General features: G+C 44.3%; 1 protein-coding gene across 9 annotated transcripts in view; it reads left to right on the forward strand.

Annotated features, from left to right (window-relative positions):
- Positions 1-26,997, forward strand: part of KCNMA1 (potassium calcium-activated channel subfamily M alpha 1) — a 736,798-nt gene that overhangs the window by 611,463 nt on the left and 98,338 nt on the right. For 3 of the 9 annotated variants that reach the window (XM_073793410.1, XM_033841924.2, XM_073793406.1), the window contains exon 19: positions 2,982-3,155. The exons of the other annotated variants lie outside the window; for them this stretch is intronic. In XM_073793410.1, coding sequence (XP_073649511.1) covers positions 2,982-3,155 — 174 coding nt within the window. The remainder of the gene's footprint in view (positions 1-2,981; positions 3,156-26,997) is intronic. 9 annotated transcript variants of the gene reach the window in all.

A 26,997-nucleotide genomic window follows, 5' to 3' on the forward strand; every position in this document is an offset into this window, starting at 1 on the left:
AAGAGCTTGTTCCTGACTCACAAAATGGCCCAGAGGAAGGCTCTTCCTGGCTGGGACACACATCCTTGAAGCCTGACAGATCGCAACCACCAGATGGGAGGTCAGAATGGGCCTTACCTTTTAAGAAAGCGGACCCAGAAGTATGTAGGTGAAGACACCCGATAGGGGGTCAGTGAAAATGGACTATTCCAGATGTAAAGCAAGGAGCCAACCTCGCAGTTGGTGGCACCTTGGGCTAGACATTGTAGTAATTCACAAAGGTTTGTCAGTGTGTGGGGCTCAATCATTTTTAACTGTTTCTGTCCTGTCTTTGAGCCTCTCATCCATCATTCTTGCTGATTTTTTTTTGTTTTTTTTCCTTTTTGTGGTAGTGCTTGTTTGTCTTCTGAGATTTCTCTTTTGGATTTGGTGTGACTGTAAAACTGATGACTGGGAAGGAATGGAGAGAAAGAGCATGTCTTCTTTTTTATGCATATACTGCTTTGGAATGTGAGTGCTTACAATTAACATTTAATCTTCTTATAGCAAATGGTTTTTTTGCTGCTTTGATTACCAATTTCAGCTTGTTCCTGCATGCTAACACTATGAAATTTTAGAACAATGCATGGTCTCCGGAAGAGCCAACAATAACAATTGCAAACAGTCCCTGAGAGGCACTGGTTTGAAGTTGTGTTTCCTCCTGAACCCTTATCAAGTAGGAGGTTTCAATCACCCATTATGATGGGCTTACCTCTGACAAAATCATTTTGAAAGTTATTCCGCCCCCATCCTCCCTCCCCTTGTCCTTAAAGGGTATATATGTAAGAACTTGCTTTCCCTATCAATGTGTCAGAGTCTGTTATTGTATGTGAACCCAAAATGGCAGTATGGAAACGAAAACCAGGCACTGTTGCTAATGAGAAGCATAGCATTTCAGAGTTTGATGGGCTTCTCTTCTGCTACAGCATTTGATTAAAGTTTTTTCAAAACAATTTATCTACAGCAAAACAAAAAATCATCTTCGTTTCCCTCCTCTGTATAAATAACAAGTCAATATTTCCAGTAAAAGAACTAAGAAGGAAAAAAAACAAGCAAGTGGTCTGCGAGTTGTACACCAGATCTGGATGCATTTAAAATAACTTTATTTTCATGTCTTCAACTGAAGACTGTTTTGCCTTTCTCGACTTCGACAACTGCTGTTTGGGGTGTCTGGGCAATCCCACCATGCCTTCTAAATTCTTCTGATTCAAATGCTATAGTGGAACTTTTTCTTTTTTCTTTTTTTCATAAAAGCTAAGCTGAGGAATGATGTCCCACGCAGTGAACAGGGCTGGGGCTGCATGATGATGATCTGAACAACTGACTAGCTAGGATGCTAAAAGAACATGTCGCTAAAAGTGTGAGCCAGGATTACGGGAATGGAGTTGCTGCTGGAGGGATCTCTCATTCATCTGCCCCAGTGCCTGTTCCTCACAACCATAATGTTACCCCTGCTTGACCAATAGACTGTATGGCACGTCATAAAGGTCTTAGAACAGGACTTGACCCATTGGAGAGATTTAAACCCCTCTTCCTGGTGACTGTAACATTCAAAACCACTAGCCATATTTTAAACTAAGAGTGCAACCATTTCTCCACTAAGAAAAAAAACAATGGGGGAAAAATGATTTTCACGAGGGAAGGTGTGGGCACAGGGAATAACACCTCTCCAGTTCAGCTGACTGTTTGGCTGTGATGCTTGGAATAAACATGAATTCTTCTCCCATCTTGCGAAAGGAGCAGGCAGGTTCATGCTAAGGATAAACCAAGATGTTTGCCTGCTGTAGCGTCACAATGAGGTACAAACAGCTTCTCTTGTACTGAAACATAAATTGGCTTGAAGGGTGAAGGTGCAGGGCCTTGAGAACTATTACAGTGATGTCCAGCAACTTCTGTACGTTAGCACCCAAGTTGGATTCCCAGGCAGTGCAGAACCTATGATATTAGCTTGAGAGGAGCTATCAGTGCCTCGCGCAAATCTTAGTAAGATATTTTATGTGGGATCTATTCTCTCATTTCATGTTTTGTAATTTTTCATCTATTTTTGGCCGATATTTTCTATATAAGAAAAAAATATGGTTAACCAATAGCCCGATAACTTTCTGAATTTTTTTTTTTGGGAGGGGGAGAGAAGAGCAGATGCGATTTTCAGATTCTCTCGGCTTCAAGCAGAAAATACAGCCATGAGTAGCTCAATGCATTGCAACAGACGAACATCTCATATGCTTTGGGTGATTCCTTATTTGTGAACTGCCTTTAATGTCAAATAGGCAGTGTTAGCCTTGAGGAGCTGCACTTCTTATATGGACAGATTTGGGTATTTGCTCTGTCAAGACTAAATTTGAATTCCTGTAGGCATCCTGTAAACTCACTCTGGGGAAGTTCAGCAGAGGCATCCTCAGATTCTATACTAACACGTAATCGTTTCATATCTAATTGGATGAAAGCTTGTCCCAGCCTCTGCCTAATGCCCAGAAATGGATGGAAATTAGAAAGCCTACGTACTAGATATTTTTGCATCTTGCAAAAGCCATTTATTGTACGCAATAAGCAATTGATCGATTGGCTGTGTGTATATTTTGTCCTCCTGTATTAATTGTGCCAGGGGAAAAAATGTTGGTTACATTTTTGCTGTCTCCAGTGTGTGCTGCTTCTCACCCAGCAACCCGGTTGTCATCAGCCGTGTCCTTGCCCGTGGTCACCCGCTTCACCCAGGGTAGAAAACTAATGTGCGACAGCCTTGGGGGACTCTACAGGCGATGGCTGTTTTCTCTGCTTTTTCCAACGTACAACCAAAGTGTTACCAACAGTTCTCTCTGCATTTTTTTTTCTGGGTCAAGACTGTTAACGTGAACTAAGACCTGTGTTCAATCCCTTCAGCTCCCTTCCAGCTGCCTTGCTGTGTGTGACCTTGCCATTAACTACCGCTCTTCCTCTCGTCCCATCCAACCCCATGGTTATAGCCAAGATGTCCATCTACAAGAGAATGAGACGGGCATGTTGTTTTGATTGCGGACGTTCTGAGCGTGACTGCTCGTGCATGTCAGGCCGTGTGCGTGGTAACGTGGACACCCTTGAGAGAGCCTTCCCACTTTCTTCTGTCTCTGTTCATGATTGCTCCACCACTTTCCGTGCCTGTAAGTTTAACCCCAGCACATACGGTTCCATGTCTGTGCTGTCTGTGGCATCACCCCCGTCTCGTGTCGTGCCCTGTGGTGCTGTGAGTCAGTCGGGCTGATGTTCTCCTCCCAGTGTATGTGGTGATGTGTTGCCCTCGCTGCCTGTGTCACTGTGTACGTGCTGGGGAGGCCTCCCTCCCTATTCTGTGAACTTGTTGTGTCTCTTGTAAGAGCGTGCAGGCTGTGATATTATAATCCAGTGATACTATTCCTCTCTCCTTTAAGTAAATATGCTTGGAAATAAATGTGAAAACACATCAAATACTATATTGATAACAGAGATACATGGAAATGTATATCTTACTATTTGGGGAAAGGGGTTAGACATCGGATTGGGGCGAAAGGAGGAAGGAAAACGGGTTAGAGAGAACAAGCCAACTCTGGCATGAAATTGCTTTTAGTGAGCTTGGATACTTTCCAAAATATAACAGGGTTTCAATGCAGATGGGTTTTTTTGGTTTTTTTTTTTTTTTACTGTGTCCCCCTAACCTGTATCTCGTTCCTCCAGTGCCAGATTGCCTACTATGCTCTGAAAAAGAATCTGCCAACCTATACAGACCGCTGGTTTCTAGAGCTTCCCCTCAAAAAGATGATTCATTCAAAGGATCAGTCCATTAATATCTTTCATTTTTTTCTAGAAATATAGCCCCCTGTTTAAGGTATCTTGTAGCGACTGTGATTCCAAATAACAACAAAAGTCATAAGCCGAGAAGCTCCGTGGTTCCCTCGAGTCCGTCGTGGAGCCTTGGGGTCAGTCTTTGCCCCCCGCAAGTGCAGAGGCGTTCAGGAGTCTCTCAGGGTCTTGCAGTGGCAGCTGGCGAGGCTGAGCTACACCAGGTTCCCGAGCACCTTTCCCTGCCCCCACGCTATCCTTGTCTTCAGCATGGACTTTGCTTGTGTTTACTGACGTGGTACATGGGTGATGCTCCTGAAAGCTCCAGCTTGTTCACTGAGGGCCCTCGTCTAAGGGCAGAAGAGGTTGTGCTCTGCTTGAGGACTTGGATACCTTAAAGTATGGCTGTCGCCTTATTTTCACATTTTTGGTAGCATGGGCGGTGGAAGACAACCCCTCTGTGTTCATCCCTTCCTCTTGAAAGCACCCGCCGCGTTTGCTGGTAACCATATTATCCACTCTCTTTTCTTCCAAGTGCCCAGAGCGGGTTGAGCTAAATTTTCACCAGCAGCAGTTAATTTACTCTGGCAACAAGGAGGGAAAAGAGCCTGCGGTCCCAGCATGGTGTGCTTGTGCGGCAGTGATGGGGCGTCCAGGGCTGAGGGAGCCCTCACATCACTGTATGCAGTGGAGTGTGCCATGCCCGGTGCTGGTGTTGGAAACCGCAGTTCAGGTCTGAGACATTATTGTGCTTGGAGCGGTCGTAGAGGCATTTGGAAAAGTTCCATCTAGGACCAGAGAATCATCATCGTCTCTGATTTATGATTCACTGCCCCATCAGAACAGGGCCGAGGGACAGGATTCATTTTTTTTTTAAGTGATACTGAATAGACGTGGTGTTGAGAGGCATTTTGGACTGTCCCATCATATTGACCTAAACTCCTAGGAAGGAAATTTCCTTTAAATCTTCCTTGCGCACGCCATCGTACATGCCCTTACTCCTTTATTCTCATCACACTTCTGTCTGGTTCATATGACACCACCAAGGTGAACTCGGTCACAACCATACAAAGCATTTGTTTGTCTACGATGTATGGCAGGACACCAGGTTCCGAGACAGGAGCTGGGGAGGGGGAGTGGAGGGGTGAGCTGTGGTGGCCCAGTTTGGCCACATCTCTTTGATTGATGGTGGTGAATGTAAGCACCCGCCCCCTCGGTTACCCGTCTAGGGCACAACTTCTACTTTCACGTAACCGCTAGGCTCTAAAACCTTGGCCAGAGATCCAGTGGAGAAAAGGAAGGAGCCACTCAGGCTCTAAACTGAGGCCTGTGGTCATGTCTTGGCACCGGCCACCCATACCAATCACAGCAAATCTGTGTCCCCTACGTGAGGCCCATGATACCCAGTGTGTGCAATTTCCGTCTTATCCAGGAGAAACCATAATTGGAGGGATTTCTCAGCTCTGCAATTTAATCCAAGTGTTGATGGAGGCCAGGAGGAGAAAAACTTGGGGTGGGATGGTCCCGTCTTCTCAGAAACATCCTGGGCATGAGACTGCTGTCTTTCTACCCCTCCAGCATCAGCTCCACCGTGGAAAATGTGGAGCTTTGGGCTGTGTGTCGAAGGCGTAACTGGTACTGACAGCTTGGGGGGTGGGAGTGGGAGTGGGGGTGGGGTTTGCCTCCTCTGTTTTCATCAGTCTCCCTGCCGTCGTCACTCCGTCAAACAAAAGCAGATTTCATCCATCCCTGTGTGAGTCCGCTCACCTTTGACCATTAATAATAAGTTAGAAAAATCCATTCCAATTTGATCCCCTTCGTGGGCCCACATAAGCCCTTCTTCTCCAATTAAAGAATGTCTACGTCTACGCAGAATTCCTCTGGCAGGGCTCCAATAGCAATCCCCGGGCTTCCCTCGCTGGTGGTGGGGTTGGGTGGTGCCCATTGGACAGAGCTGGTTGCCTCAAAGAGCGGTGGTGAGAGTGGGCTTTTCATTAAATATGAGCAGATGTGAAATGTAGAGGGCTTGACAATTAGAAATGGCAGGAGAAGGGCCCTTGAATCAAAGTGAGGTCAGATGGGCGGATCAGATTACTTCTCTTACATTCTTTAGTTGTTCTGAAAATCATTTTGAATTAGTGTCAACGGAGCCGTGATGGGGTTTGCCCTTTGTCTTTTATGCTGGGGCTGTATTGTTTCCCAAGACACTCATTAAAGGTCATTATATTATTACAGAGCTTGCTTTGGTCGCAGTTTCCCAGTTGAGCCTGTGTGCTCTGGGGACTGTCCGATTCCTTCTCTTTTGCCTTTCGTCTACCTCTTTACTGTTTTTTTTTTTTTCTTTTTTTTCTTTTAAGGGGAAAGATTTCCGTTTTCAAGGGACGGTAAATTGAAACACAAAGTCCCATTATGTGTTTTCTGAAGTGGGAAGAGAAGTAGCCAGTTCCCAGAGGAGTGGCAATATATTAAAAGTGTTCACACAGTCTTAGAACTCTGCTTCCTAACAGCAAGCCCTGCCTGCGTGTACCTCTCCTTGGAGGTGTGGCCCATTACACGTTCCCCTTGTTGCTAAGTCACATGCTTTTCTAACGGTTGTCTCCTTCTGTTGAGCGCACGGGATGTCAGGCCACACTGTGCTGACAAAAAGGTTTGCAGAGAAGGAGGACCCCTTTACAGAAGACTTAAAAAGCAGTAAGAGAAGTAACGCAAAGAGTGACCAGTAAGGACTCATCACAAGACCATTCGATTTTGGGCAAGACTGAACCATTCAACACGGTGGGCTAGAACTGGTGTGCAGAGCATCATTTTTGGATCGTTCCAATTTTGTTTCTACTTCGGATGGTCCTGGGCAGAAGTACCAGCTCTCTTAAGAGACGCTAAGATGGTACGGGCCCCAGACTTCCCACAAGTAGCTATGTTCTAATACTGTGAAACATAAAAAATATATGGCTTAAAAAAAATACATATATATATATATATATATATATATATATGTGGCTAGCGACATCCACACACCCATCAATATAGATTGAGATTCTGATCTATTCCACTTCCCCTCCATATAATTTTGTAAAATAGTACCTTTTCTCTGTTCAGAATTTATTCTTGTTATTTCAGTCTTTGCTCGATATCTGATTGCTAAGTCTAATAGAAAGGGGACAATTAAAATTATGATGCAGTGACAACATAAGACCCTATTGATTCAGACCTGCCGCGGACTGCCTGACATGATGCTGGTCACAAACCGTCAGTAACCCTGACATGAACAAATGAATCATGTGCCCGAAGAGAAACAGATCTTTAAATTTGTGCTTGGAGGTAGTTTTAGCCAAAGGACCTGTGTGCTCACTCACACCAACCTTTCAATTTACTAATAGGTTAAACCTGCGCAATTACATACACCCACTTGCAAACTACTGTAGCTAATTTTAAGTGGTGCACGACTTTTCTTTCGGGTGTAAATATAATACAAGGAGGCATTCAACTCCAATGGTTCGGTCGAGAGGAGAAGTCCAATACAATTAGGTTGAAAGGAGACATACCAAAATCAGTTTAGTGTGATCTTGAGTCTTGTCAGATAATAAACAAAAATCAGCGTATCCCGAGTAGCCTTTGGTTTGTACAGGCAGAGAATTAACATTGTCAATAGAACTAAAGTCACTCAAGTAATGGCATCTCGAAGTGCATAAAATCAGATACTGGGGCAGGGAGTGCAAATAGCTCTAGGAAAGTGTCTATAATAGGACACACCCTGTGCTGACAGTCTCCAGTGCCTGTTGCAGGGAGATTTAATTTAATAAGCTGCCTTTAAAAATCAACAGCCCATTATCATCTCCGTCCTTTTCTGTAGGTATAGTTTTGGGCGACTTTCTCAAGCTCCCCAGTCCTAAGTTTTATTTGTTTATTTTACTCTGGACCTTGAAAACAAAGACTCTCTCTTCCCACTACCACCATCAGTGATAGTAAGAAAACGGATCTCTCTCTCTCTCTCTCTCTCTCTCTCTCTCTCTCTCTCTCTCTCTCTCTCTCTCTCTCTCTCTCCCCCCCCCTCCCCCCTCCCCCTCTCTCCCCCCCCCTTCCCCCCTCTCTCTGTCTCTGTCTCTCCCCCCCACACACAACATCCATTTACTGCTGCTAACACTAAAGCCCGCTTTGGATTCTGCCCTAGCTCTTTAGCTACCCTTACCCCATGTGTCTTGATTTGGCCATTTGCGCTTCATTGCAGGAAGTGAAAACAGGAAGGCAACTTGGCCTAGGCAACCATTTAATCATTCCATGAATAACGGACCTGGGAGGGCATCTTAGGGCACTTCTGTTAGAAGGCAAGGCTCCTTCGATCTCTCTGGTAGCCATATTCAGCAGCGGGGTGACACGAAGCACGATGCCTTCCTACTTGCTTATATGGTGGTCAGCTCATTGTAAGGCAGCCATCGTGCTTGGACACAGTTTCCTTTGGAAAGAATCCTTTTAATTGCCCGTCTCTAAAGAGCTCCAAACAAACCATGTTTTTATTCATAATAAGTAACTGGTTTTTTTTCAGTCTAGTGTCAGGTGAAGTAATTGACTTGCATTTTGAGACCCTGTTGTACTCTCCTCCTCCAAAATGGTTGAATTCTTAAAGATAAATATGCTGTGAAGAGGTACCACATGTAGATGGAAGAGAAAGGGAGAAGTAGGCAAACAGCCAGCTTTTCACAAGAAACCCTTTGAAGCAGAGCTGGGAGATAAGAAGTAGAAAGGTCAGAAGGAGGAAAGGGTGCTCTGTGTTTACCCCCATCACTTGGACACCTCCCTCCCCAGGGATATGTTGCTTTAATAAGTGACTGGGCTCCTCAAGGACGAACCAGAAAAGATGTTGGCATGCCACAAGTAAGCTAGGCAGAAGTCCTTATGCAAGGTGACATGGAAATTATGTTTGCATTTTTATTTCAGGACAGTGGCCAGTTGTCACCATACTCACCCTGACAGCTCCTACCACCAGGCAGTGGACTCTGCCTCTTACCTCCATGGAGGAGGGGAGAAGTGGCCAGTTAGCTCTCCATCCCCCCACCCCCTGCTATCTCAGGCGACAGATGCCAGGGCCAGCCCGCCTTTCACTTGAGCTTTCTTGTCAAGGCTGTGCCTTGAGCCCAAATCCTGACCTTTACTGTATGAAATAAAGTACTGATGAACAGGCAGAGGTTTAGAATTAGAGCAGGCTTGGAGCAAATGTCAAGGCCATCTCTGCTTCCCTCCTCCACCTGCACCAGGAGCCTGGATTAGACCCAGGCTGGAGTTGGCAGCGCCTTAGGCTTTATGGGTCTGGGGAGACATAACTTATTAACAAAGAGTTATTAAATTTTTATCAATTTTACAACACAATGTAAATGCTTCCCATGAATCTACATTGTATTCATTATCATTTAAAACGTTAATTAAGTCAAAGTTGCATTTGATTTCTCTCTAAATGGCCCTTTGGGAAGAGGCTTTTAGAAACATCTGTGGGAGCGCGCAGCTCGTGGAGACAGGGAATCCCCCAGCCCGCGTTCAGGACAGCGCCCTGAGTTGATTGCCGTCGGGTGTCTGTGGCTAATTTGTTGTGATGCGCTGGGGCATTGTCTTGAATTAGCATCAGACCTGCGATGGTATAAAGCCATCGGAGAGAGGCTTGCAGGGCGGCGGCCCAGGCTGCACCGCATCCTGCCTCCAAATCCCATCTGGACGGAAATGAGCAGTTGATCGGCAGCGTTCTGGTCTCAGTCAGACCTGGGGATCCTCCCTTCTCACACGGTGCCCGTCATTTCCGTTGGATGCTCCTTGATCTGAGGTGGACATTTGTCATCTGGCCCAACAAATTTAGGACATCTGCCAGAGGGCTTACAGGCAAGTTCTCAGGGCTTGGGCTCTTTGATTCGCATTTAAGCCTAGAAACGATGGAGCGCAGAACAGTGTAATGGGAACCGTTTTCTGACTAGAGTGGATGTAGAGATTACAGACAGGTCATACTCATCGGTGAGGAGGAAAGAAGAGTGAAGCCTACTAAGATTTGCTGAAAAATTGCTTTCCTCTTCTGGGGCGAGGTTGACACCTCTGCTATTAGTGTGTGTGTATTCCTAGGAACCAAGGCTCATGGGGTGGTGCTGGGAAATGGCCAACTGCTTAACTTGGATTCACGTTAAGGCTAGACTTAGTGTCTACTCTTACTGTATGCAGGGGACTCTGCCAGCCCTGCAAGGGGGTGTGTGTATGTGGATACGTGTATGTTAGTTACTGTTGTTATTGTCAAATTGAACCCACACGTAGCATTTGCTGCATTGCAGGCACTGCTCTGTGCCCTGTACAGATATTATTTAATCCTTACCATGGGGTAGCTAGTAACTGTTATTTGCTATTGAGGCAACTGTAAACTGAGGCATCTGTGCATTGACAGATGAGGCAACTGAGGCACAGAGAGGTTAAGTGACTTGCCAAGGGTCACATAGCGAGTCGGTGGTGGGGCTGGCATTTGAGGATAGGCTGGACGGTTGGTTCTTCAGTCTAGGGAGCAGACTGAGTTACTCATTTCCTTACTCAGTTGAAGAAGATGGGTATGTCGGTCTGTCTCCAAGGAAGGAGAAGAAAGACGAGGATTCCAGTCCTGAGAGCTGGAGACAGTGTGGGAGGCGTTGTGAGAGAGGGGGGCAAAGTGCTCGGCAGTGCAAAGGCCCAGAGGTCACCTCCTGTTGGTCAGCCGAGGAAAGGCCCCACAGGAGAAGACAGTTCAGATGTGCATTGGAGGATGGGAGGCAAAGGGTATCCTGCCTGACAGCATGAGAGAGGGCATGGCAGTGGAGGGGCCTGCCGACGGCTGGAGCCCCCTGTCTAACAGCTGGTCACCCAGTTTGGCTGGAGCTTAAGACCTGTGCCTGGGAGCAGGGGGAGAGGAGCCTTGAAAGGTGAGCAGGGCCCTGTTACGGCACTGTGTTCACACGTAATGCAATAGAAAGCATTCAGGGTATTTGATCTGGGGAATGAGCCACAGAGGCTTTGTTTTGGTAGGATTTCAATGGCGGCTCTGGGAAGAGGGGCTGGAGCTGAGGGCCTCGGGAGCCATCCTGTGAGGGTGGAGAAGACCAGCAGGGGGCGGGGGTGGGGGTGCTGGGGCGGGGGGGATGTGCTAGGAAGAGGCAGGAGTGAGTTGCTCCAAGAAGCCTGAGGAAGGAAGACGATCTAACAGCCTCTAGGACTCCCAGCTGAAGCACATTATCCAAATACAATTCCAAGAAGTTAAAATCATTTTAAAGAAATTTTAATTGATGGCGCTGAAGCGATTGAATTCCATTAGTTAAATTTCTTGAGCTTAATTCTCCCCAGCTGACTCAGCAGTCATTGTGCTTCCCACTTGGGCTCTGTGGAGTCGTTGCCTTATTGGAGAATTTCCTGAGATCTTGGCTGGGCCTGGAGACCTGCTGGACTGTCTCCACAGCCCCTGGTGTTGGGGATCTAGTCCATCTTTTTTTTTTTTTTTTGAACCAGTATTTCTTCTTCCCTTACCAGCCTCTGCATTTCCAACAAGACCCACATCTTGAGTGTGTTGATGGGGGCAGAGCCAGGCAGCTCTGAATCGCTGGCATGAATGGCCTTGAACCAGGCTGGGCGGCAGAAACAAAGCAACGAGAGCCACCAGCTGGGACATGTGGCCAGCCCTGAGGGTCGTGGCTCGAGCTGCCTGTGGTGGCTTCAGTTAGAGCTCCTGGGAATTCTTTTTTAAATCCCTGTGTATGGCAAGGTGACTTTCTCCTCCCATCTTAGGGAGACAGCTTGTCTCCTTCCATCTATGGAGGGAAAAAAATAATAAAGTGCTTCACATCCCATTCACTGAAAAATCCGCTGTTGTTTCCAACCACCATCGGACTCTGGTGGAAATACAAAACACATTTCCTGTGAAGTACGGCCACACAAAATCCGAGGAAGTCGTGTGGCATTTCTAAGTACTGTGGAGCAATTTTCTTTTCCTTTTTATTTCTCTGTGCACAAGAATTTGATCTGCGTTCGTTGTGTCTGTATGTCAGCACCCATGACCGGGGATTTATGCACACCTTTGACCCCAGAGGGTCATTGAAACAGCACAGAAGAGCACGTGAGTCCTGAGCTCCCTCTAAGTGGTGGAGCGTGCGTGCTGAGAATGCCGACTCCTGGCATTCTCTCCGAGGTTTTCTCCTGAACCAACATTCTTTTCTTTTTTTTTTTTTTTGGCCATGCCGCACAGCTTGTGGGATCTTAGTTCCCTGACCAGGGATCAAACCCGCGCTCCCTACAGTGGGAGCACGGAGTTCCTAACCCCTGGACTACCAGGGAAGTCCATCATGTTGAATTACCTGGGTAATCAAGGAATCTTCCATCCTTACATTTCCTTACCAGAGTTTTGCTTCCCTAGCCAAACACCTTTCCAAGGGGAATCTAACTGGACAGAAACAAGTTCAGCATTGTCAGACCCGCACAGTTGAAATTTCAGAGAGCATCGAAAAGACCTTTTTATAAATAGTCAGTGCCTTCTTTGCAGAGAGCTTCTAGACAAGCCCGTAGGTTTTTTTGTTTTTTTGTTTTTTTTCTTACTGAGGAGACATTCTTCTGATCCCCAGCTCAGATGAGCTGGGGAAAATGTCTGAAGATTCCAAGGTGGCTTCCTTCTCTGACCATTTCACGTGCTCATCCGCGGGAGGAGCTGTCCTCCCACAACCGAGGGAAATAGCAAGAGAAAAATGCTTCTGGCCTCTTGGAGTAAAGCTGAAAGCCCTGCTCTTATCCCGTTCAACATGGCAGGGTGAGTACCACCAAATACTCCAAAAGCTACAGAGAAAACCCTGTGCAAACTCGGAGCGGGAGCTTCTGAGGCAGATCCGCGACGGGGATCGTCAGCCGCCCCGAACGACTTTGAAATGAAATGAGAAGGACCGCTCCTCAGAGCTGGAGCCACACAAGGTGGTACCTGCAGGGGCATCTGTAGGCCACAGAGCAAGGGCCGTCTTCTGCTTGCCATAATGTGATCTTCCTTTTGGCCCTTACCAGCTTTCTGGGCTGGAGCCAGTTGGGTTGCACTCAGTCAAGGAAAGACCTGGGGGCTGCCTGCCTTTCCCTCCAAGGCCAGCAATGTACTTGCTAGAATCCTTGGCCGGGCTTTGTATGTTGGCAAGAATGCCTGAGTAGGAAGTGGCCTGAAGGATTCCAGTTCAGTAAATATTTGATGAGTGAAAGAATGGATAAGTGAAGGGATTCTCAGCCATTAGTTAAAGGGATAGATGGTCAGCCAGAAGCAGGATGGCCCCGGATCTGTGAAGTTTCCTAAAACTTTTTAAGCCGCTTACAATATAGTGTGTGTGTAGATACAGGTAGAAATATAAAGATATACATATAGATACAGATATATAGATATATATAGTGTGTGTGTGTGTGTGTATGTAGATATATAGATACAGATATGTAGTGTGTGTGCATATATAAATATATATAGTGTGGGTATATATAGATATAAAGATAGATACAGATATATAGATATATAGTGTGTATATATAAATATAGATACAGATATATAGATATATATAGGGTGTGCATTTATAGATATATAGATAAAGATATAGATACAGATATATAGATACATATAGTGTGTGTGTGAGTACAATCTTGGATCCCAGTTGGAGATATCCCACAATTAGTATACAAGAAGATTCACAGGGGATAATGTAGCGAGAAGAAGAAAAACTAGGACGTAACTGAAGGATCTTGAAAATGATCGACTAGGAGGTACTATCCACATTCTTTGTGAAGGTTAAACATTGGGAAAGAAGATCTAGAAACAAAGACTGAAAAAAAACATCACGGTAGGCAAAAACCCACCAATGTTTCAAGTGAGGAGAGACAGGGATCCCGCCACACAAAGTGTCCATGTGTACGTAGAGCATGTATCCTAGAAAATCAAGGACTTGTGACGTTTGCATTCCGTTTTACTAATTTTGATGAACCTGATCCCTTTCGTGTGAGTCAGGGTGGCACAAAAATAATAATGCATCAGGTGGGACCAATATGAGAAAACGGGCCCGTTTGTAGAGAGCTGTAGCCATTTGCAGATGACCAAGTCAGCCTGCCAAACTGTGGAGACCCGTTTGAGGCCACGCTTGACTATTAAGATCATTGACTCTGACTTGACGTGGGCAGAGCCAATCGTGTAGCACCCAAGTGACAGTTCCTCCCACCTTGAGGTGTCTGAAGGCTGTGTGTCTTATGGATATTTTCTATTGTGTCATTTTTCTGTGTATTCCGTTCCGACACGAGGAGTGGACGGGGAGCTTTCTTGACTGCTCACAGACCTCTCTCAGGTTGTACCAAGCATTCCCTTACCTCTGAGTGGCTTTGAATTGCTCTCTGCACTTTCTCAAGGTTGATCTGGCCGTTTCTTCAGTGCAGATGAGTACATTTCCACATATGGCTTGTAACGTAACCAACTGAGAGAACACGTCCATCAGGGATGCTTCCAAGCCAAAGCCCTAAACAGGTGTTACTGAAAAGGGCGGTACAATGACCTGCAGAGAAAAGGGACGTGCAGTGAAAATGACAGAATGAAACTTGCTAAGAGTGCAGACAGGGATGAGGTACAGACTCAGGTCGTGTGGCCTGGAGGTCTTAGCACGCAGATATGAAATATGCAAGGTGCTAGTTGCTGGAAGGGCCACTCCTTCACGGATTTCTTCCGTGAAGACGAAGATGGCTTCTGATAGGCAGACATCTCCTGTCTTTTCTCTGAATCATAGTAGGGGATTCCCAAGCCATTCTCCTCCCTGTGGGGTGAACTAAGTGATCTCCTTGGCAATTAAAGCCTGAAATTCTAGGAAAGCTTAGGGCAAAAGGGAAAAGGAGAGAAGGAGTAAGATTTGTGTGTTTTCTGGGGACTTTGAAATCAGTCCTGGTGCAGTCACGTTTTGATAGATTCACGAAATGGAGGCTGACTGCTCTAATAAGAGTAATGCCTTACACATGTATGAGTCCTCATACTCCTCAAGGCACCTGCATCCTCTTACTTTATCTAGGCAATCCCAGAATAGACATCTTCCCTTACTATTGTGGGGCTTTGGGCCAGCTCCAGAACCTCTCTATTCCTTAGTTTCCTCATCTGTAAAATGGAGATAATAATAGGACCTATCTCGTGGACCAACTGTGACTCTGTGTCTCCTCATTCCTCATCTTACTGAAACTACCTTAGGACTTTTCCATCTCTAAAATGGACATAGAGTTAGTGACATGGAGTTATAGTTCAGCGTGTTTTCAGAAGATGAAGGTTGGAGAGCAAACAGGAGGGGAACAGATGGTGGGGAGAGATAACATTTCCTTTAAATTCTATCCAGATTTCTTTTCTTGATGGTGTTCTTGATCTCAACCCATCTTTGAGGACTGGATGGTGTTAAGGCTTCACATCATCACCTTTTCTAAATTTCTTTATGAGCAGTTGGGCTCTGCTGCTTGTTGATTTTCCTATTAGTAAGATTAGTGCAAAGATCAGGGTCAAAACGGTGCCCAAATCTTTCACCCACGCCCTGCCTTTGCCTCTTCCTTTGAGCAGACCTGCTGTGAGGACAGGTCTAGAGATGTGTAGTTGCAATGGAGAGCACAAGGTTCACGAAACCCCAAATAGTTACTACCTGACCTTTGCAGAAAGACACTTGCTGACTCCTGCTTTAAACACACAGTTCAAATGGAGCCATCTCTGTGATGACTTCCTGACTGCCCACCGCCCCAACTCAGACGGATCTCTCTTCTGTAATTCTGTAACAACTCCTATAAGCCTCATTTAGAGCAGTTTTCATCTTGGGCTTTTTAGAAGTAAGCAACAAGCCACAGACAACTCTCAGCGGTCTTCGGATTCCTCTCGACGTATTGCACACAGCAGCTAAGGCGCACAGTAGGAATTCAACACCTATTTGCTGAGTAACATGCGCACTGTGTCAGGATTATGTTTCCATAGCTTATGAGGCACGTATCTCGAGAGAAAAGGGATCTTGAGCCTAGCGGTCTCGCTTGTTCTCTTGTGCCATCTTGACCAAAACACTTGTTTCTGAACAGCTGCTTCCTTTGACTGCCGGAGCACTCTTGAAGAGCTGGGTCTAGAATTAACCACTGCTTCTTTTGAAGAGAGCGCATTTCTTTCACTGCTTCTTTTGGGCATCGTGTTTGAGGCCCGTGGTGCTCTGTGGCGGATGTGGGGGTGCTGACGCATTCCCTTCCCGAAGTCATCGGGTCTTTGCGTCTGGGTGGGTAGTAGAGGTGCAAGTTAGCAATGCGCGGCAAACCCATTTTTCGCTCCTTCCAGAGCGACCTCACTCTGCCCTTCAGGTCCGCAATACCTTCCTAACTCAAAGAAGCTCCTTTCATCCAACTCTGACTCCCCATTAATTGAATTTATCCAACTGCTCTGCAGGCCGGGCTTACATCTTTCATCGCTCAGACCCCAGTCAGCTGCAGGGACCTTCTCTTGCTGTGCTAATACACTGGCTGACCCACTGGGAGTTATGTTGAGGCAGGGCAAGCCCCCAGCTCAAATCTCGACAGCCCTAAGCTCCCAGAGTCCCCCACACCCTCTGCATCTGCCTGAACTTGCTCTCGGTAACCCTGTCTCTCCACACAAGTCAGAACCAGCTGAGGTGGGAGATGAGATGCTCTCTGCCCATGCTTGAGTCCCTCCACTTCAAGTCCCATGTGATAAGTCACTGGAGATGCTGTGGGTTTACAGGAAGCACTCTGACATTTGATTCTCTTAACACGTATGCCTTAGCCAACTTAGGTGGAAGAACGGAATGTAAAGGGATTCCACAGTTTCCATCAGAAATAACAAAATTGAGTGTGTGTGTGTGTGTGTGTGTGTGTGTGTGTGTGTTTTAAGGGATGCCCCTTTGGTTGCTGCATGAGTAATCTTTTTCATTGTAGTTGTTAGAGATTAAATCTCAATAACGTCTTGAAATTAGAGTGGGCTTCCCATCAGCTGAATGGGCAGTGGCACTCACCCGCTTCCAATAACAGTCCAAGAACGGCCCTACCTTCTTCTTAAGCTTTTATCAGCGTGGTCGTTTTGCTTGAGATCAAATCAGGGCCACATAGGAACTGTCATTTTTCACTTACCGGGCCCTTTGATCCCATTTGGGATTTATTCATTTTAAATGAAAAATCCGATTCCTATTGTATACATCTATCCTATAGAATGCTTTTTTATTTTTTTCTGTTAGAGATCAAATCAGAGTTGTCAGTAGTATGGTCATTAGTTATCACCACCAGATTTTGCAGCTGACACGTTATTTCTGTTCTTACGAACTCACCAGCCTTCTTCTGTTGCATAACGATCACTTTGCAGTGAAGCTACAGTAATGCCTCTCCTGGGTGCTTGGGTGTTAATTTATTTCACAGTTTCCTTTGCAGCTATAATCAGAGTCACCTATCACACTCCTGTTCTTCCTTTTATTGTGTTCCTTTGCTATCGCGTTTGTGTGATCTTTTTCTGAGAAAATGACAGCTGCTGTGTCTTTGCTCACTCTATCAGTGACTTAAATGCTCCATGGCTCCTCTGTTGCCATTTAAAAAATGTAGCATTTTATAGATGTAATCATAGTTATTTATAACTCAGGTTTTGCTATCTGAAAAAATTCCCTAAATGACACCTTGGTTCAAGTACAGTTTTTAAAGACAGGGGAAATATTCTCTGCAAAAACACGTTCCTCTAAATTGTAAATGAAGGGAAAGCTCTCAGTTGGTAAGATTATAATGCGCGTTTCCTGAGTTCTTAGTACATCGAAATGTATGGACATTATTTTTATGTAAGCGATCAAGTTGTGGTGTTTAATAACATGTTGTCGGAGGAAAAAGAGCTATCCCTTTTGATTTATTTGAATATTTACTGGGTGACTTACAGTGCTTTACGTATCAGAATCGGTTTATCAACAGTTAACATTCTAGGTTTTTATATAACCATACTTCAGGTAATAGAGCATTATTAAACTGCAACCAGTGTGTTAGAAATCTGCCGACTGGTAATAAAATTCTTATGTATAACAGCAGCTGAGAAATACTGTTGTATATTTATGCAAAGATTGCAAGATAGATGGTGGCCAGCAAACTGCAGAGGGCCTCGAAATGCGAATCTACCAGCAGGTGGCGCTGCTCTTCTATAAATGAAACCGTCTACCTGGATTACTCTAGGTCCTACCCCCCACCTCTACTCTCTGCTTTTTCTTTTCCAGACTCTCTCTCCTTTAGTTCTCTACAGTGAATGTCTGAAACTATGTTCATTTGTTTGTTTGTTGAGGAGATAGTTCTCCAATAAGACAACACCTTTTAATTGCTAAGATTTCCTTAAATTCAACTTGCTTGATTTAATGCTCATTTGGAACAAGTCCTAGTTAAATAAATGTTACTGTTTTAAAAAGGTAACTACACAATACCAGATTCTCGCCCCTAAGACTGGAGTACCTCTGCCATCTGATCATTGTTATGTGGCAAGTCGCATTTTTAACTACTGTTTATTTATACAAATTAATTCCCTAGGCTTCGTTCCATACCAGTATAAGGAGGGACATTTTTATAAAGGATGCTTTGGTACTGGATTAGTGTGCTATATAAAAATAATTTTAATGTAATGCTCTTTCATCAAGAATTACTTTAGAATCCAAGTTAACCAAAGAAGGTTGCTTTTCTCCTTAGGCCAGAACTAAATTTCTGACAAACAGGATCAGAGGTTTTTGGTTTTGTTTTGTTTTTTCCTTTTTCGATAAGGTTGTCCACACAAGACTGATCAGCTTGTCAATTTGGGCAACAATGAGTGAAAAAAACAAATATACAAGCAAAACTTACTTTTATTTATTTATTTTTTCATCCACACACAGGTTATTCTTCAATCTTCTAAATTTCTTTAAAGACACAACTACATCTTTTTACTAAGTTGTTTTTTTTTTTCCCTTTAACCTACAGTACTGCTTTTATACAGGGTGTTTGGTTATAAACATGGCCTGTTTAGGAGACAGTGGATTTACTGAGGTTATGAAAGGGGAGGATTAAAATACATTCTAGGATGACTCCTATATTTGTTTACTTTCTTAATTGTTAAATGCTACCTATAAAGAAATTTGGATGCAAATATTTTACTCTTTTTGTAAGTTAAAAGTTCCAAACCATTGATTTTGGGTATCCAATAGGAATTTTCTCTTTTGAGTTTTTCTTTAAAACTTCTTCTAGGCATACTGGGCTAAGGGGTGTAGGTTAAGGATCCAGATGACATCATGTACGTTCTTATTTTATTCATTTATATGCTTTTCACAGAGAAAATCCTGAAGTGTTATTGGTTAGGTGAAATCAGGGAGTAGAGGATTGGAGGGGGGGAACATTCCTTCTCGGTGAATCCACTTGGAAGCACTGGTTTTGTTGAAAATGTTTTTTGAAGTATTGACTGCAATCAGTTTTCTTGTTAAAGCCAAACGCTGACATCTTCCCTTCCAGTTCTCTTTATAGGGAATGAGATCAACGTGAGTAGTTGAAGGCAGGAAATAACCATCCCAGTGTAAAGGTTGGATTTACCTGGCTGGGCTATGAAGAAGCAGCCTTGTGAGTTTCACAGACCCCTTTCCCAGGCATTAAATAACTTTATTTTCCTGCCAAATATACTCTCTAGAATAAAATCGAGACCTCCAATGGAACTGGACCCTTGCCAGCATCCTCCTGCTTATTAGTACCGTGCACATATGTGTGCGTCTTATCTTGGACCCTTATAACTGAAGTGGCTGGAAAGGAAGTGGGCTGAGTTAGGGGGATTTCTGATAGACTTTTCCAAGATGCAAACCACCCACTCTCCTCTCTGAATCTGAGTACTGAAATCGAAGGAAAAATAACTTTCAGAGGATTCAGATTATTACCAAGAATTATCCAAATTCTGCCATCTGGAATTCAAAGCTTTATAATATCTGTCCCCTATATCCCCCAACTGTGCCCTCAAATAAGCCTTCCTGCTCCAGCCAGACTGCTTTCCTTATAGTTCCTGAGCTTAGTGCCTCCCCACCTCCTTGCCTTTGCTCCAGCTGCCCCCTCCTCCTAGCATGCCCTTCCCACCCTTTGCTGCCCACCCCCTAGTTTTTTTCAGCATCATGGCTTAAGGGCCCCAGCACACCAGGCCCTATGTTTGGTTCTGGGGATACGCAGGTGAATAAGGCTGACATCTCTCTCCATCCAACTCTTGTTTCCAGTCTTATTTTCCCTAACCACCCAGGCCTACTAGCACTTATTATGTACAACATTTCATTTAGCCCTCACCTGACATTATCATGCAACACTTTTCATACTGTTATTTCATATAACTTGTGAACTTTATATAGATATACACACATCTTTAATGCAGTTGTCTCATTTCTCCAGCTAGACTTGTGGTTCTGTTTTATTGTGCATCTTTTAAAAGATTTTTGAAAAAAAAAAAGAAAAAGCAATGCCCAGCCCCTAGCCTCTCAGGATTTGTGTTGAATTGGTCTGGTGTTCTGTAGAATTCTCCAGTCCATTTTATAGAAAGGCAGCGTTGAGAACCACTGAGCTGGACCACACTTTCCTTGGACCAGGAATCCTGCTTTTCCTATTCGGTAGTGCTTTGGGGTTAAGTGTGGTAGGAAGTTCTGGGTAATTATTTGTGGCTGTAGGGTTATGAGGCCTTCAGTCCGTGGCTGGTTCCTATGATATCTGTCAAGTAACAGAAGAGAGCATTAAGCCCAGAACCATTACAGAGCAGAGCTGAAAAACTCCTATGCTTAATTAATGCCAATCCTCCAGAATGGGAAGAGTCCTGCCAAGGCCACACATTTGATCTAAGCCGGGACTAGACCCTAGAGCGCCTCACTACTAGGCTGTGCTTTTTCCCTCTGCAATGCCACCTCTGGCAGCTAGGAACTATTTCTTAGGAACTTTACTAAGGGCTCAGCACTCTTGAGAGATTCAGAAGTGGGGAGACCACGTAAAGGAACTTATAAGTCTAGTTGGGGAGGACGCGTGGAAATGGAACACAAATTATAATGCAAAGAGAATGAGATGTCAGAGGGGTGTGAGATGAGAAGTGCCAAGGCACTTTAAAGAAAGGAGGGATTCCACCTTGTTACAGTCATCTGGGAAGGCTTCCCGGAGGAAGCAGGCTAACCTGTCTCTTGATGGGTGGATAGAGTAGGGAGGAAAAAGGAAGATCTGGTGGGAAGGAATAGAGGAGTTGCTACCCCTCTATCCCATCATCCCCCTGCCCCTCCCATCACCTCCCAAGTATGTGCCCCAACCCTATGACCTCCCACCAGAAACTGAAGGGAAAATGCCCCTCACAAGCAGGCAGCATGAATTTCCTGTAATTTAGAGGACACAGTGGGGTTTCTCCACATTTCCGTCTGACTTTCATTTGTTATTGCTCTGAACGGTCCCAGCCTTCTTCATTTGAGGCCCATTTAAACATTTTCTGGCTTTTCTTGTTTTTATGACACTTGGCATAGCCTAATTATTTTGACCCGAGCAGTTCCTTGGGACCATATGCAATATGGGACAAAGGTGACCATCGAACAGGATGCAGAGAACGGGGATGGGGGTGGTGAATCTCACCCCATTCTAGCGCCTGGATACTGGGTCAGTTGCTTGGGGCAGAGGAGAGATTGTGCACCCGTTTGAGTAGAACAAAGTCAAAAGAAAGCAGGTTGGCACTGTGGAGAAGGATCCAATGACAGAGAGCTCTAATTGCTTTGATTTCTCAAAGCCAAGATAATGATGGGTAACTTTTACCAAGAGCCTGCCAGGAAGTCTTCTAAGCACTTTTCAATCTATTCTCTTTTTTTCACTTTTTTCACTCTATCCTCACAACAACCCTCTGGGGAAAGTACTCTGATTATTCCCATCTTATAGGTGAGAAAAATGAACTTAGGCAATTTACCAAATACCCATGTTCAGACCTAACGGCCCACAGGTTTCAAGGCCTGGGTTTGCTTAACCGCTACCCTCACTGCAGCTCAGTATGAGTCGACGTATGTAGAAGGATCTTCCAGCCTTACAATCCTTATCTCAGGGGTAGCAAACTTGAGTGCCATTGGAGTCAGAGCCAGAGATGCTACCATGGGGTACCTGCCGTATGACTGGGGGGTCCAGGAGGCAGCCTGGGGATATTTGAGCAGCTGATGAGCTCATGTCCCCTGAGACAGTTCCCTTCTGGAATGCGAGACTAGTCTTCTGCAAGATTTTAAGACAGGAGTGAGAAACCCAGATTTTTATGGATAATCTTGAGACTCAAAGATTGTCCTGCATACAAGATCCGATGGAGCAGTGGCAGGGTGGTGTCGAGCAGAGCACATCAAGACAGTATTTGTGCTCAGGCTGACAGCGTGTGGCCACTGGTTATCTCATTTATCCCACAGCATCTCCAAATCTTGGTGTCCTCATCTGTCCAGCAGGGATCTTGTGACATTACGGTGTTGAGTAACTTGTCTGAGATCAGAGCTCTAATGAGGGTTGGAGCTAGGACTTGGACGGTTGCCCTGACTCTAGAAGCCCATATCTTCATGCTGTCCTCACGGGCAGAATTCTCACAGCAAATGATCTGGATTCGACGTCAGCAGACCTGGGTGCTTCTGGGCCTGCATATTAGTAGAACCTTGAACCCAAAGAGGGTGAGGTCTGCTCACCCCTAAACCTTGTCCAGCCCTGCTTCTGCATTCCATACCATGTTCTCTAACTGTGTTGACCAGCAAGGGCCCACCGTGCACTAGCATTTTTAAACGTTGCAGAGACTGTGTCCGAAGATAAATTATAGTAGAATACAGATAATGATTTTATAGTTTGAGAACATCTTTAGAAGGTGACTGTGCCCTTAAGAAATATACTAAATGCTGTGTTTAGTGTAAAATCATAATCCAGACGGGTCCTTACCTCTCAAGGTTAAAAGCATACAGTATTTCTAAAGTGTTCTGACAGGACATTCTTCATCGGGCCATGCCGTGCACCTGGGTTGCACTAAAAACCCATGCATTTTACCTTTATCTGAGTTTCAGAGAAAGTATCAGTGCAACCATCTGGAATACATAGTAGAGTGCTAGGGGGTTCTTCACAAAACTGGCTCAATGGCAGATAGGGTGTTTGTGGATGAGCCGATAATAATAATGATATTAATAGTAATAATGGTCCTTATCTGTATAGTGTCTTACGGTTTAGAAAACAATTTCACATCCACACAATTAGATTCTAGGCTGATCTTCAAATAGAATCATTGGGGCAAGCATTAATTCTAAAAACGTAAACAGCAAAGTGAAAATGGAAATGAAAATATGATTGACATTTTCTGCCAGTCATGTTTATTTGAAGCTGTTTAGGGGGAGGAAAAACAAAAAGAGAAGAAAGGTGACAATTCAGTCAACACATATAAGCAAATAAAAACTTTTACCCCAAAGTGGAAATGTAAATCAAAATTGTGTTCAGCAGGAGAATTTGATGCGAGCTGTGAAATTAAGTCCGGGAGAGACCTGACCCTTTCTCTCTCTTCTGTTTCTCACCCTGGGCTGGTGGCAAATCTCAGATTCCTGAGGCAGCATGATCTTTTCTCCACTCCTTCGGCTGTCTGACAATTTGTAAATCCACCAGGAAGCCTTTCTTGCAAGGATTTTCCTGAAAAATCTCATGCACACAGCATGAAGTGATCAAAAGAATAATTCATGTTTTATATTTGCCTCGTCCAGTTTGGAACAAGGGAGCATATAGACACACACGCAGAGACAAACTACGGTAACTTCTCTGTAATGACAGGCAGGGTGGCAGGACCAGCACCTAGAACACCCTTGAGAGATGGGCAGGGCAGGGCTGGGACCAGAGTGGGAAGAACGAGGCACTTGCTTTGGGCACCAGATTTAAGGGGCACCAGAAATCTCAGTCATCAAGAAAAATAATAGTTCAATGCAGTCGTTTTTTAAAAAATCAAAATGCAAAACATATCCATGATGCATATAATGTCAGAATTTAAAATAAAGACAGCATAAATAGCGATTTTAATGCTGGCATTTAAGCACGGCATTTCACAAGTCAGTAGGGGTTAGAATAACAAATGGCACCTCTGCCATCTATGTGAGCACTTGATGCGTACCAGGAACAGTGTTCGCTACCTTACAGGCATTTTCTCTTGATACATTTCAGAGGGACCCAATTTGTCCTACAGTAAATCCAAATCTATTTGATAATAAACTATATTAGAGAGTTCCTTTACAGGCTCCATAAATTCCATTACAGTCCATTTTGTCTTTGTTAAACATATGAGTTGAAAATTACAGTCCCTTTATTCACAATGATCATTTTAGACTCCTAGCTCAAAAAGATCAGCATTAACTTTAAAAAATATATTAGCATGCTTGTATCTATTAAGAACCATTGCTTTGTAGGCTCTAGCTGATGATTTTTATTAAGTATACTGCGGGAAGGGGAAAAATCAAGGATAATTATAAATTCATAAATACATCATTCATTGGCATAAAGCGATTTCCATGGGATGGATGCAGAATTATCTATTTCCTCAAGAAAATCTCAGAGATGTTCTGATTAAGCCCATAATCTAGTCTATGTGAAATTCTAGCCAAACTGATGGGGCACATTTTCTTTTCTGAAACTACCTTTGATAAGAAATGCATTACAAACTCATCAGTTTGGCTTCCTGTTAACAAAAAGACAGCAGCCGTCTGGATCATTCTGGATTCACAGTGAAACTGCCACACCATGTATCCTCCAAGTAAAGCTGTGCAAGTTTGACAAGGGGCAGATGAATCCAGGAGTTACCGTACAGGGCTTTAAATCTATGCGGCAGCTGACGGTTGAAATAATCATCTATATATCGCTCTGAGCTAACTGGGGAAAGGTTGACACTGTATATTTTCAGCAGATCTAGTCTAATGTTTCATCTTTTGTCTTGGATGGGCTCTTGCTGGGTGGACTTGGAGTACACACTGACAGCTCCAAGGAATTGCCCATGGTGGATGTGGTTTGCCTTCATTATCGAAGTGCACAGTGGATGAATCTAACTTAGCTTGCGTTGGAAAACGGGAAACTCACCTGACCGGTCTCCCCCAGTACAAGGGGTTCTGCAGGACAAATAGCAGGTTGGGTGGGAAGGACGTTCAAGTCTCTGAACTACCTCCATCCCTCTCGAATTCCCCACAGCTGTGCACTTGAAGGGAGTTCCGTGTGTGTTGCTTTTATTGTCTGGCTGTCTCGGCAGACTGGGGAGAGCATTGTCCTTTTTGAAAACTGGAAAGCTAGGACAACGTGAGAAGATACGTGAGGTAGCCAAGGTTTGCTGATACATACATCAGCAGGCCTTGGCTGTCGAGGACCAGCTAGTGAATACGTTACACTTGGTGGGCTTCACTGTCGCAGTTATTCGACTCTGTGTTGTAGAGTGGAAGCAGCCACAGATGCCAGGTAAACAAATGACTGTGGCCACGTTATGAGGAACTTTCTTTAGAGCCACTGCGATTTGAATTTCATATCATTTCAATGTGTTACGAAATATTATTCATCTTAGGTTTTTTCCCCCTAACCATTTAAAAATGTAAAAACTATTTTTAGCTCATAAGCTTTACAGAGATACGTTCCAGAGTATAGTTTGCTGATCCCGGAACTTGAGAAATATAAAAAGAAAGAAGGCAGCTGTTGGTGCCAGGAACTTGGCAGATTTCATCCCTATTCTGCAACTCAGCCCTACAAACATGTACTGCATGTGTCAGGGCTACGAGAAGGAGTCAGGTATGCTTTTTGGCCTCAAAGTCTTTACCATCTTTTTGGTGTTGGGAGTAGGGCAGACGGAGAGAAGGAAAGGAAAGTTGAGAAGAGGCTGTTTGGGTTGAACTCTTGTACAATTTTTTTCTGTTTGATTCAAAGTAAAAGTTTTCTTCTACTACCTTCCCTTCTACTACCTACCTCCTCCAAACTCCATAGCGATAATTCAAAGAAATTCTTGCAGTTCTCATTTCCATTGTGTATTCGCTTTTAGATTTCCCTTGTTCTTTTCTGTGTCTCATCTCTGAGAAGCTAATAGTGAGTGATCTTTGCTTGAGACTCTTCTTTGCCCTCGAGGTGATGGAGACAGTCTATTCTAAGAAAAGAAGAAAGAAAAGAACCAGAGGCAACCAGATCTTCAAAAGGACTTTTCTACCACATACTGGCAGGGCAAGAGCACTGGGCAGGTTATAATGACAGCTCAAGTTTTTAGTAAAGATATTTTAGCTAAGATTCCAGATACCGGGGATTTCGACTCTAACCACGATACATATAGAACATGAGGCTATGGTTTGGGATGGGGTGTGTGAGTTCAGCAGGTACATCTAATCCACCAGATTTGATTCTCGAAGATCTGTTAGGCCACAGTATTTCTGTAGAGAACATTGCAATCCAGGTCATGTGGATTCTGTTAATATATTTGTAGAGTATTTCTTCTCTCTCCCATGTAGGAGCTGAATTCTCTCATTACTCTGTGTTGATGGACTCAAACGTACACAATTCAGGTTTCCTAGGCAGTGAATAGAGCCAGAAATATACCCTGTGATTAACTTCTGCATAACCTATTGTTCCTTAAAGTCTCCCCCCTCCATTCTCCTGTTAGCTCCACAAAAGCCAGAAATGAAAAGCCTCCAACAAGCCTCCCCTTCCCTGCCCCCTCAGCCTACAGTGCCTGTGCTGCTCCGTGCCTGGGCTCAGGCGGCTTGGAGATTCTTTCCATCCTCATTTTACATAATAACAGGTCGTTGTTGTTTCCTGCCTATGTCCTCTAGGTTTTCCAAATAAATGCATTTGCTGTTTCTCGGCTAGAAGTTGTGAAATTACCCTGCCTGATAATGTATATATGGTAAAGTGATGGCTCCATTATAGAGAGTTATATATATTGTATTGGAGACATTATTATTGTTGGCATTGCTTTTGATAGGGAGCATCCTTCATTTTTTAATTATCTGTGTATTAATATTCACCATGATCTTTCAAAACAAGTTAGCTTTTTTTTTTTTTTTTTGGATTGATTTTATCAATAATACCTCAAAGGCTTCACCAGACTTCTTGGTGATATATGTTGTCCCAAGGTTGTCAGAACCTGAAACTCTAATTCAGGGGATATACCCACTTTAGCTTCCCCGTGTTCTGATCTCCAGCTGCCCACTGACCCTGTAGGCG

This window comes from Tursiops truncatus, chromosome 16 (assembly GCF_011762595.2).
Source record: "Tursiops truncatus isolate mTurTru1 chromosome 16, mTurTru1.mat.Y, whole genome shotgun sequence".
Taxonomy (NCBI): Eukaryota; Metazoa; Chordata; class Mammalia; order Artiodactyla; family Delphinidae; genus Tursiops; species Tursiops truncatus.